General features: G+C 33.6%; 3 protein-coding genes across 3 annotated transcripts; 2 read left to right on the top strand and 1 right to left on the bottom strand.

Annotated features, from left to right (window-relative positions):
• Window positions 1–611: 611 nt before the first annotated feature.
• On the top strand, window positions 612–3,562 carry LOC128170500 (uncharacterized). The gene is made up of 2 exons (XM_052836277.1): window positions 612–708; window positions 1,703–3,562. The coding sequence occupies exon 2, from the start codon at window positions 1,703–1,705 to the stop codon at window positions 3,467–3,469; it is 1,767 nt and encodes a 588-aa protein (XP_052692237.1). The 5' UTR covers window positions 612–708; the 3' UTR covers window positions 3,470–3,562.
• An 8,966-nt stretch (window positions 3,563–12,528) lies between these two features.
• LOC128174506 (uncharacterized) lies at window positions 12,529–13,731 on the top strand. Its single transcript, XM_052840046.1, has one exon. It carries the CDS (start codon window positions 12,529–12,531, stop codon window positions 13,729–13,731), a length of 1,203 nt encoding a protein of 400 aa, XP_052696006.1.
• Window positions 13,732–16,178: 2,447 nt separating this feature from the next.
• Window positions 16,179–17,801, bottom strand: LOC128174505 (uncharacterized protein K02A2.6-like). The gene has a single exon (XM_052840045.1). The coding sequence runs from the start codon at window positions 17,799–17,801 to the stop codon at window positions 16,179–16,181; it is 1,623 nt and encodes a 540-aa protein (XP_052696005.1).
• Window positions 17,802–18,854: the final 1,053 nt, after the last annotated feature.

Genomic DNA, 18,854 nt, shown 5'->3' with positions numbered 1-18,854 from the left:
ATGCGGGGATCAAATTAAAACATAGAACTTCAAAGAAAAATGTTTGAAAATCTCAGGAACCGCTGCACCAGAAATGCCAATAGCTATAAAATACCTTGTTTATATAGTGAAGATTCTAAATTGTAAAAATCGTGACCACCGAACTAAATCTTGGGTCCCAGGCGAGGTTCAAGGTTAAATATATCTAGCAAAATGTAAAAAAAAATCTTCTCAAGAACCACACTGCTCTAGTTTTTGAGATAACAATGCAAACAACCTGAAATAGTGAAGATTCTAAACTGATAAAGCCAACACACGGACTAATACTGGGGCTCTGGAAAGGGGTTAAAAGTTTAAAATAGAAATAGCACATGCTATGAAATAGAATTTACAAGGAACTGTTGTTCAGGTGAGCGATGTAGCCCACGGGCCTCTTGTATTTAACTCTTGACAAGGCTGCACAAGTGTCATCTTATTGCCAATTAATGAAGAAGCAATATTAGATAGATATGATATAACCAAACGTATCCGAATGTCGCACAACACAAGTTTTGAATGGTATCATTTGGTTGATCTGTTCCGCTACTGTTCACAATATTACCAGGGGCTTTAAATCTATTTATATCTTTCAATAGAGGGTAGTAAACACAGGTCTCATAAATTCTTGTTGTATAATCGATATAACGTCCAACGAATAATCGTGCTATTAAGAAACATCAGACAGCAAAGGTAGGTAAAAATTAGTCAAATATACCAATAGCAATATTCCTATTAGAAATGGAACAATATAAGTTTATGTTATCTTTTTATTAGGGATGTCAATGAGTACTCGACTTTTGGTTGGTCACGACGATCATGGATAAGAAAATCTCTTAGTTTATTATTCATTTCATGTTTAAAGGGAATGGAAATTAAAAAAAACCCGGCGGTTTTGGGCTACGAATAAATATAACAGCATAATTTTTTCTGGCATTCGTAGTCATTAAGTAATAGTCTCTTCATCGGTACCTGGCCCTAGAATAATATTTCAAGCGGCTTAAATATTTGTGTCGAAGATCTCCTTTTTTTATAAATCAAATTATGGTTTGAAAAAGTATTTTTCTCATAATCATGTGATTTGGGATTCTTTCACGTTAAACATTAAAACAGTTAATGTTGTATTAGATGTTTGTTTGATTGAAAATTTAATACATGTAATATCAAAATTAATAAAAGGCGTAAGTTTTAGTAGTCATTTAACTTAAATATTTGCTAAAGGACGAAACAATGACTTAGCATGAAGCATGACACGTTTGAGTCGCCATAAATAAAATGTTTGATGATAATGATGTGTTACTCAGTTATGTGTAAGCGTCCGGAGCAAACAGGAAACGCCAGGACATTTGCTAAACGGATATTAAGATGAAAATTCTAATTTATGTTAAGTCGCTTATTACATATCACTTCTAGATGTATATAGTGTTGACTTAAAGACCCAAAGTTGGACAACTATATCTTTTTTTTAGAAAAAAAAAACATGCTTCAAATAAATCAATGGGTACTCGAATATCGTTCGACTTAAGCCTTCAATTAAGCTTCTTTGAGTAAATTTGACATTCCTACATTTTTTAAGTAAGATAACACCTTCATTGATCTAGAATTACTTTCAGTGTATCATTTGCTAAAATATAAACATTTGAAGACAAGGATGGAAAAATTAAACGACATTCAAAACAAATTTCAGATGGCATTATCCAAGGCAGTAATTCCATATACTATCCAGGATGAACAAGTCACAGCTCAGCATTTTTTAATATGTTGCACTGAAGACTGTGAGAACAGCTGCCAGTTTTACTGCAATCCGTGTTATAAACCGATGTGTGAAGAATGCAGAGATAAACATCAGAAGACTCCAGAAACCAAATACCATGAAGTGGTCCATTACCGAGATCGTAAACAAAAACTTCCTGTGGAGAAATGCAAGGATCACCCCTTTAAAGATATAGATATCATTTGCGAGAATTGTCAAGTTCCTTTATGTTCCAAATGTGCTATAAGAAACCACCGGAGGCATAAGCTTGATGACCTAGAAACAATTTATTCAGACAGATTTACTATTTTTGTTAATAAAATATGCGACATTCATCAGTATCTTCTCCCAATCTCACAAAATATGCAAAAGGATATAAAAGAAGATACCAAAGAAATAAAAGAAATAATGAACAAAATAAGAACATCTATAAAAATCGAAGCAGAGTATCTTAAACAACTGACTGACATGGTGATGAGAGACAATTTAGAACAAGTCAAGAAAATAGAACAATCACTAATAAAAGAACTTCAGAGACAGGACAAAAACTACGAGAACTACAACAGTTATCTTGAGGACTTAATAAAAGATATCCATGGTTATTTGTCATTTGATAAAGTCACAGACAATCCGATTATTTTTTCACTTTCCGAACATTTAAAAACCAAACCCATTCCTGAAACCAAAAAACCTGTTTATCCAGTATTTACTGCTGGTCAATACAGCAAGGATGATGTCGCAAATCTATTTGGCAGAATAACTGCACCTAACACAAAACCAGAAAAGAGAAAAATAAAATCCATAGAGACTGCCTCTACACAATTGAAATTTGAAGGAAAACAGAAACAACTTGACGAAGAGAAATTTGACGTCAAACAAGCACTTTTACCGTCTTGCTCTGTTACCAAGGTCAGGCAGTACACTGTACCAGGTGTTGAAAGGGTATATCATATCTCAGTAGGTAAATCAGGCAGACTCTGGGCCAGTGATAATAGTGGTAAACTTGTCCAAACAGATCTACAGGGGAGATATCTTCAGATACTAGCCAGTTGTGGATCTGGTTGTTACCACACAGTCACCCTTGACGACGATCTGATATATACAGACAAAAAGAAAAACGTCATCAATAGAATAGCTCTTGATTATTCAATCACTAAATTCATTACAATAGGAGACTGGGAACCAATAAGCATACACTCCTCTCATATCAACGAGGACGTATTGGTTGGGATAAGAAAATATGGAGAGGGTCAAGTCACCCGGTACAACAAAAAAGGGGAAGAAATACAAAACCTTCAGAGAGACAATGAAGGACAGAAACTATATAGTCAAAATCCACACTACATCACAGAAAACGTCAACGGTGATGTCTGTGTGTCAGACTTTAACAATCATGCTGTAGTAGTTGTGAATAAAACAGGACAACACAGGTTCTCCTACACAGGTCAGAAGTCAGAATTTCGTCCCTTTGGTATCTGTGCCGATGTATTCGGTCACATCATTGTGTGTGATGCAAACAGTAAATCAGTTCATCTTTTGGATCAGGATGGTCATTTCTTGTCTCTACTAATCACAACACAACAAAGGGTGAAGTATCCCCGTAGTGTGTGTCTGGATGAGAGCAACAATCTTCACGTGGGACAATCCAACACCAATACAATGAGAGTGTTCAAATATTTGATGAAATCAATAAAAAAATAATTGTACTATTACATGTCCTGAAAGTAAAATATTGATAACTCTATTCCACAAATAGAAATAATTACATTATACTTTTTTGATTTATTAATTCAAATGAGTGCTGGTATGACATTTATTCAACCAAAATTTGAGAAATATTTAATAAAGACATAAATCTAGAAAATCTTATTCTTTAATTTCAATTTACATAATTTTATATAGTTGATGGCTGCATTGAATTGAATTGATCATACCTGTCTAATGTTATATTGGTTTTAAAAATCATGCGTCAGTTTTTAAATGTGATAAAATATTGATTTGATCTTGACATTACTGTGTATGTACTTGGTCAAAGTTAAACTTTCTTATAATCTCTTATCTATCTTGAAGTTAGTAAACTGACTAAGAAGCATAAAACATAGCTAGAATTTATTTTACGGCCAACGCGGGTCACGTATATTCCCGCGACTCCGTGATGGTGTTTTAATCCTTTCCGCGATACACCGTCACGGTTTTGTCATCGCCGTGATCCCGGGGCCATGAATTTACGGTGATACCATTGTAAACGATTGTTGTATGTATATTGAATACTGAATTTTATATCCTTTACAATGATTGATAAATAAGTTTTAATATGTATATTATTATTAAATTGTATTAGTTTTATGTGTAATCTCCAATGTCAAATAGAGAAAAAAAACATTTTGTTTCGGTTTAAACTCAATTAAAAATGTGTTTACAATCAAAACATAGAAAAAACACAAATACATGTAACGGTATTTTATTCGAATGTTTTATTAAACATTTTTATAAAATGATTGCTATTACTTAATATTTCACAAGAGCCTTTAACAAAGAACGTATTACGCAATTCATGAATGTACGTTCACTTGCAATTAATTTATTTTCACAGATTGATTTTTTGAAAATATGCTATAGATTTTAAGATTAAGACAAATATCACGATAAAATATGGTATTCAGAAAAAAGTAAAATATTAAAGGTTTTTAATATCTGAAATAGTGCGTTATTATAGGAAAAAGTTATATTTTATGCGCCTTCGATAATTACGATGTGTAGACTGCCTGAAATAAAAAACAAAATTGCATGATTCAAACAGGTACATTACAAATCAGAAACGCAACACAATTTGAAGAAAAATTACCCATGTGTTAACACTTGCGTATAACCATTACATAACACTTCCTTTCTGTGACAGCATCCGAGGTCTGACCACGTGCCGAGATTAATTTATTAAGACACCTTTAACTCCCTTTCTTTCTCTCTCTCTCTCTCTCTCTCTCTCTCTCTCTCTCTCTCTCTCTGATCAAAACATAATGCATAAATTTAAACGTTGCTAAGCATATTAAGTGCATCTTAGATTATGTAAAGAAGGTTTTTTTTACTAATAGCCAATAACACAGGAATCGCATGATTATATTTTTCCTTGAGTACTTCATTACAGTTAAACTCGGTTATAGTGATGTCCTAGGGACGAATGTATTTACTTATGTTATATCCGTTACGAATTCGCAATAATAACTCTAGCGAATTCCCTTTATACATGTTTTCTTTTACTGGACTACAATTTTTGCTAATTGAGGCTTAGAATAAAAATAAATTCTTTTGATGCCTTTAAAAATCGAATTGTGAATTGAAGAATTTATATTCAATCAAACCTTTTTTGTTAAATGATAGGGCAAATCTTTTAAGCTGTAAAAAAATTGTTATAAAATTGTTAAATATTGTTATTATTTCACCTCTACGGGACTCAGAATTAGTTTGCCGAATCCGTAAATTCATAACTGGGGACTCAAAACAAAACTTCGCTAAATCTGATATTTCGCTATATCCGTGTTCGTACTAAACGAGTTTTACTGTATTTACATTAGCACTTTCTTTTAAAAACCAAAGAATAAATGAATCCTAATCCTCTAACGTAAAAAAGAGTGAATGAGACATTGAATCAAAGAAACTACAGTTCAGAATCGGGTTTGCAATAGTACAGGTAGTCATGCAACTGCAAGTTTGCTAATTAATGACCGGATAATACAAATATTTCAAGATAAAGTAACGTTAAAAAGGACCAATATGAAAAAAAAAGCCTGTTCTTTTAAACTAATGCTCAAAATAGTAAACTATAAAAACGGATATCTAGGAGGCGGTTGTCTAAGCTGTTACATGATTTATTACTGCAAACACACTGAGGTTACAAACGTTCACATAACAGGTCCGATTTTACAACAGACGAGGTTGGTTATTAATGTTAATACACATGAAACCAAACAGCAAGTTTACATTGGTTTATATAAATATTTTAGCATTGATTGGTTAATTTTTTTATCATGCAAAGTTGATCAGTTTCATTTGTATTGTTAAAGTAAGTTCAAAAATATTCTTTAAAAACATACAGGGTTTGAATTTCCCGATTGAGATAAACTGAATAACTGTTATAACTGCTGTTATCAGTATTATGGTTCAGAAATTACATATAAGGTTATCATTGTGGACATCAGATGAAGATATAAGAAAAGTATCCTTAGATTTCAATTTTTGAGCATTTTTCCTTTTCACAAAAATTATTCTTTCATTATTAACCAAAGTGTCATCACTTGTGTTGTTTTTTATAAACCCAATTTGGTTGAAGATTGTTTATTCACATTAAAGAAAAAATCCAGTTTATAAAGAAAATTACGCAAAGACTCATATAGAAGTACCCTATATCGACAGATATGTTTGATAGATTCATTTTAAAGTGTTATATGTCATAACATGTACACTATATATAGCTTACTGAAAGAAGAACATATTTTAATCTCTCGAACGGACCTATATTGTTTTTCAAAACGATAACTTTGCTTGATTTAGAGCAAAACTAATTAATCATCATAAGTTGATGGACTGGTATCCCACTTTTGAATTATGTATTGATTCAAGTAGAATACAGGATGCATTATGAACTTTTTCATTATAGATAACTTTGGGACCAAAATAAATCTTAAGATGTCCACGTTACTAAAAGAATAGCCACATATTGGCAAGTAAAATGGTTTTGAAATGGGCCTAGTTAATGTACAGTAACTCAAAGTATGTGGTCACTATTTAAGCAAAGGGCTCAAAGAGTGACGTTAAAACAGTAAATCATGCAAGAATGTTTTCCTTGAAATCATATTCAAAACAGTTTTCTTTCTTCAAAATTATTATTAGTAACTATCAAGACTGTACATATGCCTTATGCATATATATTATGTACACATATGTACATATACATTATGAATCTATATAAATTTATCTATTTATTGACAAAGAAAATTTTATTCATTTATATAGCTTTATAAAAGGAATACATCGGAAGGTATAGTATATAAATATATCTTATGGTCAAGATCTAGTAAATGATTCCAGAGCTCAAGGGTTCAAGGACCATTAAGACGTCATAATTAATCTGCGAATAATTGATCTGCAAAATCGTTTCCCGTACTTTACGGAATTATGTAGAATATTAAACATTTTGACATTATATATCAATTCATAAAAAAGTTATCCCGAAAAATGTGTTCAATTTAATGTCATTTTAATGGGAAGGTTAAAAGCTTGTTTTAGGCCATAAGACCCTACCAAAAAAACTATTGTTATCAATCATCATTAAAAAGTATGTATATCCTTAATCTAATAACCATGTAGGCACTTTTCATTAACTAGATCTTGACCTTAAGAACAGTCAACAGACTGAACAAGTACATTTCACCTTGTCTTATGCTAGGACAACCAGGAATGATATACAAGTGTCACGGGCTTGTTTGTTCTTGTATATAATATAGATAAAAGGATGGTTCATATTTCTAAACTTTATACCATGTACAATGTATGAGAATGAGGAGAAGACCTGAAAACATTCATACAATTTTTCATACATTTTTATAGTAGTTAAACATTTTGATTTATAATTTAACCGATAAATAAGTGCTGATATAAAACTTTTGAATTGAATTATGATTTTTGTTGTTGTACTTTTTCAATTTCTCTCAACCCTGATATGAGAAGTTTTTTGAACATTGGAATTGTATATTTAAGATGTGTGCTGTTATTTTCATTTTTAAAAACAATACAAAACCAACCAATATCTTGGTTTCTCAATGTAGTACTTACAATGTTCAGGAGTTCTGTCCTTGTTTATCATTGTTTGTATATTGTTCCTCAATCTTTTATCGTTTTCTGTTGAGCCAATGTAAATATAAATAACATATAGATTGAAGATGTGATAAAAAGAAATTTCATGTTTCCTTAGATTTATTTAATGTGGTTTGATATTTTTGTTTGTTCTGTCTTCAATTGTGACCACATCATTATATCTGATGCTTTGATAGAAACTTCTTACCTTGTGACTATCAAGGTCAAGGGTATTGAAGTGTTTACCTGAGAGTCAAGGTTAAATTGAATGTTGAAGTTGCAATTGGTTACTTATTGCTTTTCGATGTGGCATTACACGACCCATCTTGAATATTGCAAATTTTGGTCCTTCTTCCTATTTCCGTTCTAAATTGACAAGTTTTTTTAAATGTTTTCTTAATGACATCAGCTTGTATGTAATCTTTCTTTTTTGTTTGCCAGCACAAGCTCAATTCATTAGTGAAAACAAATAGCTGATAAAGCCTATGATATGTTAATTCAATCAATATCAGCATTAACTTGTACAAAACATTTTTTCTGTGTTTATTTCCCACATCTTTGCATACTAAACAGATTACTGTATACATGGTTATTTTTTCCCCGTGTAATTTCCGCCCTTTTACAATTGCAAGCTATTTCACCCGTCTTGAATTTGCCCTGATGCAATTGTGTTAATAGAGATATTATTTGCAACATAGAATTCGCACTTTGACAACGAGGGCGAAATGGGTGAAAAAAACGGGGGAGAATATTTCCCTGTATACAGTAAAAAAAAAAATGGGCATATACTGTATGTTTTGCTTCAGTAATACTCATCAATGCTTGATATGAGTTAGAAATTACATGTAGTTCTTGGTTTAATAACTTCTTTGATTTATTGGTTGACTGTTTAATTGATTGATTGATAAATTGATTGATTGGATATCATGAGTGCTAGCTGTATATTCGTTCTAGTGAACTATTTATGACAAATCATATTCCAAATAATTATCTGCATTTGTATGATTCTTAATTATTGACTTATTTATATTTTTTTCTTTTATTCTTTAAATTACATATACATATGTAATTGTATATGCCTTTTCCTCGTAATTAAACTTCTACGAAGGAACATTTATGTGTACTCCAAACATTGCAATTTTTTCATAATAATACCTCTGTTGAATATATGTAATTACTTAATAGCTTTGGGGTCTATTATTTTTCAATGTCATATATATTTCATACTTTTATGAATGCTATCATTATAAGCTGATAATATGTATTGTCTTTTTATCTTAATTAGTTATGTACTGTACTTATTGACAATTAAAACAATTGTTAATTGGTAAAAGACAATCTATACATTTAAGTGATGTATGTTTATAAATGAATTCTTCTGTTGATTCTGATAGTTATTTTTCATTTAATAAAAAAAAATTCAAGATGAATTATTACAAATATCTTGTGACATTTGTTTTCTAAATATGAGAACAATTTTAAAAGCACTACGTATATATATAATGCGTTTGACAACTCCTATTAATATTATTAAAACAATCCTTCACTGTTTTGACGCACTTGCGTTATTATGTCTTTAGGTTGGATTGAGAATGATTAGAATGTTTTAATTATCTTAACACGAATGCATGATTTTGATAAACACAAAATATAGGCCAAGGTCTCATAATTTTTATTTTTGTAAGATCAAGGATAATTTTTTTCTTAGTGGACTTATTTGGCCCCGATGCCTCGCTCCAAGGAAAAAGGAAGGGTTGTCTTTCTTTGGTTAATAGAGCTTACAGTAACTGCTGCACTGGTCTGAGTTAATAATAGTGGAATAATTTCCTTAGATAAATGTAATATTTGGGTAAATATATTTGTGTTGATGTAATAGATATAAAAAAAAAGCCTCCCTTTTCAAGATTGATTATATTTTATTAGTTAAAAGGTATACTTTATATCATTGCATTTATGTGCATATCATGGGATTTTGCGGGGGGGGGGGGGGGTCATGTGGTCTAGACCCCCAACGAAATTTTAAACGTAATAAAATAAATAATTAAATTTTAGAATAGTAATAACCCCCCCCCCCCCCCACACCCCCACCCCGGCAAACAAAATTATCTCACACCTCTGTGTAAAACGTCTCAATTAAATTAAATTATATTTGAAGTGCATTTAGTTTTCGACATTGAGCGTATTTGCTTGCTGTATAAAAAATGTAAATCCGTTTGTATGCGCATTTACAAAACGGCTTACATTACCTTAACGTAAAAGATTACGACAAACTTTGTCACAGTATTCAAGTTTTAAAAATTAAGGACGGGTAATTAAGACAGTTAAAAATAATAGATAAATAAAAGTAAAAAATTAATGATTTTTGTCAAGCTTGATCAGCACAAAAATATTAATTTTTTTCTGCCTTACAAGATCATGATTGAGGAGAGGATAATTTACATCATCGATTTAGAGTAGACAGTAGGCCCCGAGTATTCTTACTGTACTATCATGTCACAAATACATATCACATATTATAATAGAAACTAAAGTAAGTCCATACAAAAAACTAAACATTGGCACGAAAAAATTTAAAATGCATCATTTGTCTTAAAAGTAAATGAACAAAATGCGCCTTGTTTTTGTTTATCGCCTCAGTATATAAGACGCATCTAAATGGAGAGTTGATAAAAATTGTCTTGAATCAACTTTTAATGTATTTGATTTATCAAAGCCAACATGGAACTAGAAGACATCTTCCTTTTAACAAGAAACTCTCTATATTTCTTAATTGCGCATGTTTTTATTCACAGCATGATCAATTGTGAATTGAGCGATATATCGTTTATTAGTACCAATAGGACTCTTCTAGTTTTCTTTTCTTTTGATATATATGATTGCGAGAGGAATGTTTTAACTCAGTCTAACATTTTATTTATTTTACCTCTTTTTTCTTTTGATATAAGTTTATCAATTACTAATGTGTAAAATTCGCACATTCAATTAGGTCTGGTAATGGACAGGCACTCTTTGCCGAAATTGGTACTTGACCTTGGATTGGCGGTGGTAGGAAGCAATAACCAATCTTTCAGAAAACCGTTCCTATGGAAACTAATACCACAATTTCTCCAGGGTAATTGACAGAATGGAGTTAATCTTCAAAATGACGAGATCCCATCCAAGAAAATTGAAAAAAGATGGCCGATAATTACAGCATTTCGCGGATTTCATTAACGCAAGAAATAGCTCTCTCGGACATTGACTGTAATGCGTAGGTTACGGAAACAGAATGACATCGAGAACTAACGAAACTAAAGACAGATAAGGAAAGTCCATGACATGAATAGAAATATTAACCCTATTTTAATAGAATAGTAAGCTAAGACATTATGTAATTGAAAAAAAGTTGAAAAAAATGATGTCATTTGCTTTTAGAGAGAGAGAGAGAGAGAATAAAACCAGGAAAACCTTTCAAGCAATACATACATATCGGGGGGGGGGGTGGTTGGACGTAAGTAACAATATCCAAAACATTCAAAATTGATATTATCTTTGTAATTTTATCATTCAATCTCAGAACAAATCCATTTCTAAAACCATTGAGAATTGCACAAAATATAACACTTTAAAAAAAAGAGAGAATTTTTATGAAAAAAAGGCGAACCGATCATGTGATGATTGATCTAATAGCAAACCACGAACAAACATTTCTTGTTTTTTTCACTAGACATTCCGTTTGACTCTTGACATTACCTTTCCTTATCTACTTATCGGCCAGATTATATGGCTTGTAGCGTTTTATCTTCTAGGGGTTCGCAATGACATATATTATCTAGAATTATTGCGACCTATTACATAAAATTCAAGATCTTGTCAAGGCGACTTCGTCCACGTGTCAGTGTCTTACATCAATCAGTAATATTGCAAAACTTGGTCAAATTGTCAACGTCAAGGTAAGTAATAAAATAAATAAAAACGCTTGCAAACTATATGCATCTCTAGTTTAAGAAACTTTATACTCATTGATTTTGATTTTTTTCTAAATTATATAAATTAGTTTAAAGTGAATATGTAAAACATACAAACGTCTGCTTTTAGAATACGATTATTTAAACAAAGTAAATATATGCGAGAATCGTTTAATGTTTGACATTGAACATGTTACATAACATATTGGTGTTTTCACTTACATGTCCATATACAACATGATATCTTTGAAATTTGAAATTGTTTGATATCTTTGAAAGTTCTGTTTTTGTGTAAATACTTTTTTAATTTTGAAGGAATATGAACACTTTTATTTCTAATCGCATTCTTAAGGAAGGAGTTGTATTTCGGATTCGAATAATGGTAGGGAGCCCAGTAAATAAAGAATCAATATTAATTGTATCAATTTCCAGATGGCATTATCCAAGCCAGTAATTTCGGATACTGTTGATGACATATCAGTCACAGCCCAGCACTATTTGGTGTGTGGCACTCAAGACTGTGCGAACAATTGTCTGTTTTACTGCAATCCTTGTCACCAACCAATTTGTAAACAATGCAGAGATGAACATCAGAGGAGTCCAGGAACTAAAAACCATGAAATGGTTCCTTACCGACAAAAACTTCCCGTAGAAAAATGCGATAATCATCCTACTAAAAATATTGACATGTTTTGCAGGAATTGCCAAGTTCCATTATGTTCCAGATGTGCAATACGATACCACCAAGGACATATATTTGACGACCTAGAGACAATATATTCAGAGAAGTTTAATATCTTCCTTGATAAAATTCATGTCATTAATCAATATCTCCTCCCAACCTCACAAGGATTGAAGACAAATATAAAAGAAGATGCCAAAGAATTGAAATCATTCATAGATGGGATAAAATTATCCTTGAAAGCTGAAGCAGAGTCCATAAAATGTATGGTGGATTCAGTGATGTCACAAAGGATAGAGCTAGTCAACGAAATGGAAGATAACATACAGAAGGACCTTGACAAACAAGAAAAAACCTATGAAGATTACACCATTTATCTTGAGAACCTTGTCGAAAAATTCCATTGCTACATGTCCTCTACAAACATTAAGGCCAATCCAGTCATATTTTTACTTTCAGAACACCTGAAAATTAAACCAATACCAGATACCTCAAAACCAGTTTATCCATTATTTACTGCTGGTCAATGCCAGAATGCGGATGTTGCCAAACTTTTGGGTAAGACAACTTTTTCTGACACTAAACCAGAGCAAAGAAAAATAAAACCAATGGAAACTGCCTCTACAACCTTAAAATCAACAGAGAAACAGAGGAAACAAGCCAAACAAAAATCTGACGTGAAACAAACGGTGCCTTTTTCTTCCTATGTCAGGGAGTACACAATACCAGATTTTGACAGTGTGTATCATTTATCATTAGGTAAATCAGGCAGACTTTGGGTCAGCGATGACAAGGGGAGACTTGTAAAAACAGATGGGCAAGGAAATCTGCTACAAAAAATACAAACCAGTGGTAAAGATTGTGGCATCCATACAGTCACACTGAACGGGGATCTAATCTATTTGGATACAGACAATAAAGTTTTATTTAAGATTGCAATAAATAATGCAATAACTAAATTTGTTGAAACAGGAGCTAGGTTACCACTTTGTTTATGTTCCTTCCATATTAGCGAAGACATATTTGTTGGGATGATAAAGGGTGGAGAAAGTAAAGTCACCAGGTACAACAAGACAGGGAAAAAAATACAGAACATACAGAGGGACAACAAAGGACAGGGGCTGTATAGTAACCCACGCTACATTACAGAAAATATCAACGGTGATATCTGTGTGTCAGACCTAAGAAAGAAGGCTGTAGTGGTGGTGAAAAAATCAGGACAACACAGGTTCTCCTACAAAGGTCGGGGGGCAGTGCTTTATCCATTTGGTTTATGTACAGATAACTCTGGTAACATTGTAGTGTGTGACAGTATGAAAAACACAATTCATCTCTTGGATCAGGACGGTCAGTTCATATTTCAACTACTCACAGGACAGCACGAGGTAAAGCTTCCCCGTAGTGTGTGTGTGGATGATGAAAACAATATTTATGTTGGACAATATAATACTAACGCATTGAAAGTGTACATGTATCTTCAGTGATTCTTACTCTGTCAAAAAGTTCTTTTATAAAATATTAAAATCCTTGCATTTCCATTTGAAACGCTTTTTCACGTTAAACTGTATAAAATGCATGCATTTCAGGAGAATACTATATGTTTAGTGTAAAGATCATTTTTTTTATACTTCACCTTTAAACTGTTAAATTTATGTTTTACCGGTACATAATAATTGAGTCATATTGAAGTATGCTTTACCACACCACGACTTTACTTGTGTTCACTTACGTTCACTTAATGTAAAATCACAAAGCAATGAGTCTCCTCGTTTGAAAATTTATGATGACGTAGATACAAAGGAAAACACATTTTTCATAAATTATAAGCATTTTACAAATATATTGTGTTCATAATGCATCGTAACAGTAACTTTTCCCAAAAGGTCGGAACACGTCGAGAAATTAGGTGAAAAAAAACAGACCACATGAGACACAAAGCTTCGTGTTTTATTTAATTATTCATAAGTCAAAACACTTCAAGAGGAAAGATAGATAATATATCCGACAATGTTTGATCTATTTAGTTTACATGGTCTTTCAAAAAGAATCTTTCACCTATAGCTTTATTTCCATCTTTTGTTTACCTTTTATCATTAAAAATACACACTTTTAATCCAAATCAAGATTTTTAATAAAGATGTATTAAATCAGCAATAATTACATAAGAACTTGGATCTCTTTCAATGACAAATATAAGCTTAAAGAACACGAATTGTGCCTCGTTTATAAACATCAATCAAGAATAAGTTGTCAACCTAAATGGCCTTCTAAAAACGACGCTGAAATATAAGGTAATTTACTTTGTATAAATTCTAAAAATAAAAATATTTAATAATTTCACAAGACAATAAGTTGCTAGGTTGAAATATTGATTACAAAATAACAATTACATGTAAACTAATGAATAATATAGTTTATTCAAAATAGGTAATTTATCTAGGTAGCATTTATTTATAGTCTACCTATCTAAGGTGTCACAATTTAATGATATCTCGAGCATGAGTTGTATTTATTTAAAAATTTAAAAAACACAGCAATATAAATTACCTAGTATAATAGATGTACACTTGCATCAAAACATTTTCAAACGGTAAAACATAGATACAATACAATATGCAAATAAATGTCATTAGAAAAATGGTTAATTGAATTGCTTTATTTTAAATGGTTCTCTAAACCTACCATGCCTCTTTAATTAATAAAGCACAACAGGCACCACAAAATCAGCAGACTATTTGATTGCGCCCATGAAAAAGGGTGCTTATGGTATTTTTTACAAAACAGAGAAATAACGTCACAAACATATGACGTTACTTCATAACGTCGTCTGAAAAGCGTAAATTTTATAACGCGTCATTTTCATCGCGTTTAGTTTTGATACCTTTTTTAAAATCTAATTTTCACATCATTATAAATCAAAACTTATCATACTTCATTTGAACACAAATTTGATTAACTACATACATTTCTGTTTTTCCCGATCTGAGCTTAATGCTCCAACTTGGCTATGATTTGGAGAAGAATTATAGAAATATATTTAATCAATTTTAGCTGCTTCACCTTTTTTTTTTTTAGAGCGCATTGATATTAACATATTTACACCAATTACATCTAATTTAAAAAAATCTTATTTCAAATATTCAGACCATGCACATACTGTTGATTCCTTATTTTACGCAGGTTCTCAATTAATTCCGTAATTCAGCAGTTTTCCATCAAATCGCTAGAACATAAAATCGCGAATGCCGAATTTTTATCATAGTACACGTTTAATGTAGGTTAATACATATGTCCAGAAATAAAAGCGAGATTGTAAAATTCGCGAGATGCACTTCTCGCGATTTGACACGGATATTAATTCATCGTGTTTAAATAGGAATCTACGCTTAAAGTGCGTGGATTAAGAAAGCAAAAAAAAAATGAACCTAACAAATACATGTACTTGTATCGTCTTTATTCAGCAAGTACCGTTGCCGGTATTGTTTTAACGTAGCTGCGGGACTGTAGGTCCCGGTCTGAAAAAATTCGGATGGACGACCTGGGAGGTCGTCCATCCGAATTTTTTCAGACCGGGAGCTACAGTCCTGCAGCTAGTTTTAACGATGTACGACTTTTTAATGTATGCTGCATGTACAATAAACATATCTTCCTGATAGATTACACAAAAGCAGTAAGTAGTGTAAAGTCACAACACTCAATAAATGGTGTTCAAACTCTTTTTTGAATATGATCACGTGACAAGATGCTTACATCACAGATAACCATCTGATACAGACTGTCGCTTATGTCAATAAACAAATTATAATGCAATAACATAACATCTCCCCTTTCAAAAAATCTTTTCCATTCCTGAAAAGATTACTAATATTGAACTAAAAAAACAAAAAAACATGTCCATTTATAAACATGTATGAATCAACCAGTTAACAGTTTATTTACAAATGAAATCCTCCAGATGTTTTGGTCGTCTCAGTGTTCGCTGTGGTCTGGGTTCTCTGTGTGGAGTGGCAGCATTTTCATGCGGGTTGGGTTTCGCAGGTGTGGTGTTTGGCGGATCGGGTTCTGAATGACTCTGTGGTGGTGCGTCATACATTGCTTCAGAATGATCAGAGACGTCAGACGGCAAAGTGGTTTCTCTGGTCTTCAGAAGTTGTCTGCGATTTCTGCGGTATAGCTGATTGTCACCCGTGCGGACTACGTAAGATCTGTCTGCAAGTTTCTGGTCTACTATGGCTGGCTCCCACTGTTTCGAATCTTTCTGTACGCGAACTATTTCACCTTTGTTGACGTTGGGTAACGTTGCGGAATGACGATCATAGTAGTACTTTTGTTTCTCCTGGCGCGCAATAAGTTGAGGTTTGCAGGATTCAACAGCTTTCAAATTCAACAAGTCAGCTGTGATTGGTAACTTTGTACGCAACTGTCTGTTCATGAGTAGCTGCGATGGTGATAGTCCTATTCCGTCAATCGGTGATGCGCGGTAGTTCATGAGACTGGTGTAGATGTCGCCTCCGGATTCGTCAGCTTTTCTGAGCAGGTTCTTGACAGTCTGAACACATCTCTCCGCCTGGCCATTCGATTGCGGGTATCTTGGACTTGAGGTGGTGTGAATGAAATCCCACTCAGTTGCGAATTTCTTGAATGCATAACTCGAAAACTGAGGTCCATTATCCGTAAATAGTTCTGTCGGAATGCCATGACGAGCAAACAGAGATTTGAAACATGTGATTGTTTGTGCACTGGTAGTTGACGACATACGGACAATTTCTGGAAATTTGGAGTAGTAGTCAACACACAGGAGGTATTCAGAGCCTTTAAACTGGAACATATCTGCAGCAACTTTTGACCATGGACGTGAAGGCATCTCCTGTGATATCAAAGGTTCCTTGCAGTTGGAATTCCTGTACTTGTTACAAACTGCACATTGTCCTATAAAGTCTTCAATATCCTGGTTCATTTTGGGCCAAAACAACAGCTCTCGTGCTCTTGTCTGTGTTTTCACTATGCCCATGTGTGCTTCATGTAACTTATTGAGCATTTCCTTTTTCAAGCTGATTGGCACCATGAGTCGTTGGCCTTTGTATAAAAGTCCATCGATGGCAGTGATTTCATCACGGTAGTTCCGATACTGTAAGATGTTCAATGGAACACTTGATCTGTCGACTGGCCAACCAATCAAAACGGTATTTTTCAGCGTTTGTAATGTCTCATCAGCAGCAGTTGCCTCTTTGAGTTGCTGTAGTTTTGCTGGAGACACAGGAAGTTGTGCCTCAATTGAATCAACGTCGATCTCATCGTCGACTAGAATCTCAGGAGTCTCTTGCAGGTAAGATCGACTCAATGCATCTGAAATATGCATATCCTTTCCCGGTACATACACTAACTTCAGGTCATAGCGTTGTAACTTCATAAGCATTCTTTGAAGTCTAGGCGTCGCTCGATACAGTGGTTTGTTGTAGATCGCGACAAGGGGTTTATGATCCGTCTCCACGGTCACCTTTCGGCCATAAATGTAGTGATGAAACTTCTCGCATCCATATACGATAGCTAGCATTTCACGTTCAATCTAGGCGTACCTCTTCTGTGTCTCTGTTAAAGCCCTCGAACCGTATGCCACCGGATGTCCATCTTGGAGGAGGACTACGCCAAGTCCCTTGGAGCTTGCGTCACCGGAAATGGTAACAGGCTTGTGCACATCATATATACTGAGTACTGGTGTGCTTGAGACTAATTGTTTCAGTCTGTCGAAACTTTCCTGCTGAGGTGCATCCCAATGCCATTCGACGTCTTGTTGCAGGAGTGTACGAAGTGGTGCTGTCACATCAGACAAGTTCGGAATGAACTTAGCTACATATTGTACGACGCCCAAAATGCGCTTGACTCCTGACACGTCCTTTGGTGCTGGCATGTCTACTATCGCTCGTACTTTCTCAGGGTCTACCTTAATACCACTGTTCGTAATCAAATGTCCGACATACCTCACTTCGGGTACACGGAACTCCACTTTGCTTTTGTTCAACTTAAAGTTCATTTCGCGACATCTTTGTAGCATCTGTTGTACCCGGGAATCGTGTTCAGCAATGGTCTCTCCCCATACTAGGATGTCGTCTACTATGCACTCTACGCCCTTTATGTCCGAAAACATCTCTTGAACTCGTTTAGAAAACACTTCTGGTGCAGAGCTTACTCCAAATGGTAAACGCAAGTATCTGTACCGACCAAATGGGGTATTGAATGTCAACAGCTTTGAACTGGGGTCATCAAGTTTAATGTGCCAAAATCCATGGGTTGCGTCAAACTTCGAAAACACTTTGGCTTGCGGAAGGTTTTCAATCACTTCGTCGACTGTTTTTAAGTGGTAATGCTCTCTCTTAATTGCACGATTCAAGTCCTTTGGATCAATGCAAAGTCTTATCTTGTTGGGTTTACGGACTGTAACTAGACTGTGTACCCAATCGGTGGGCTCGTCTTGTCTCGCGATAACTCCTAACTGTTCCATTCTCTGAAGTTCCGTTTTCACTTTATCACGGAGTGCTACAGGGACCTTCCTCGGTGGATGAATGACTGGAGTAACGGTGTCGTCAATGTTGATGTGGTGCTTTCCAGG

Source organism: Crassostrea angulata, chromosome 2 (assembly GCF_025612915.1).
Source record: "Crassostrea angulata isolate pt1a10 chromosome 2, ASM2561291v2, whole genome shotgun sequence".
Lineage (NCBI taxonomy): Eukaryota > Metazoa > Mollusca > Bivalvia > Ostreida > Ostreidae > Magallana > Magallana angulata.
This window is presented reverse-complemented; position numbering and strand designations above follow the sequence as displayed.

Excerpts from the sequence above, each read along its gene's own strand:
- LOC128170500 (XM_052836277.1), top strand. The coding sequence starts at position 1,703 with ATGGCATTATCCAAGGCAGTAATTCCATATACTATCCAGGATGAACAA.
- LOC128174506 (XM_052840046.1), top strand. The coding sequence starts at position 12,529 with ATGTCACAAAGGATAGAGCTAGTCAACGAAATGGAAGATAACATACAG.
- LOC128174505 (XM_052840045.1), bottom strand. The coding sequence starts at position 17,801 with ATGCTAGCTATCGTATATGGATGCGAGAAGTTTCATCACTACATTTAT.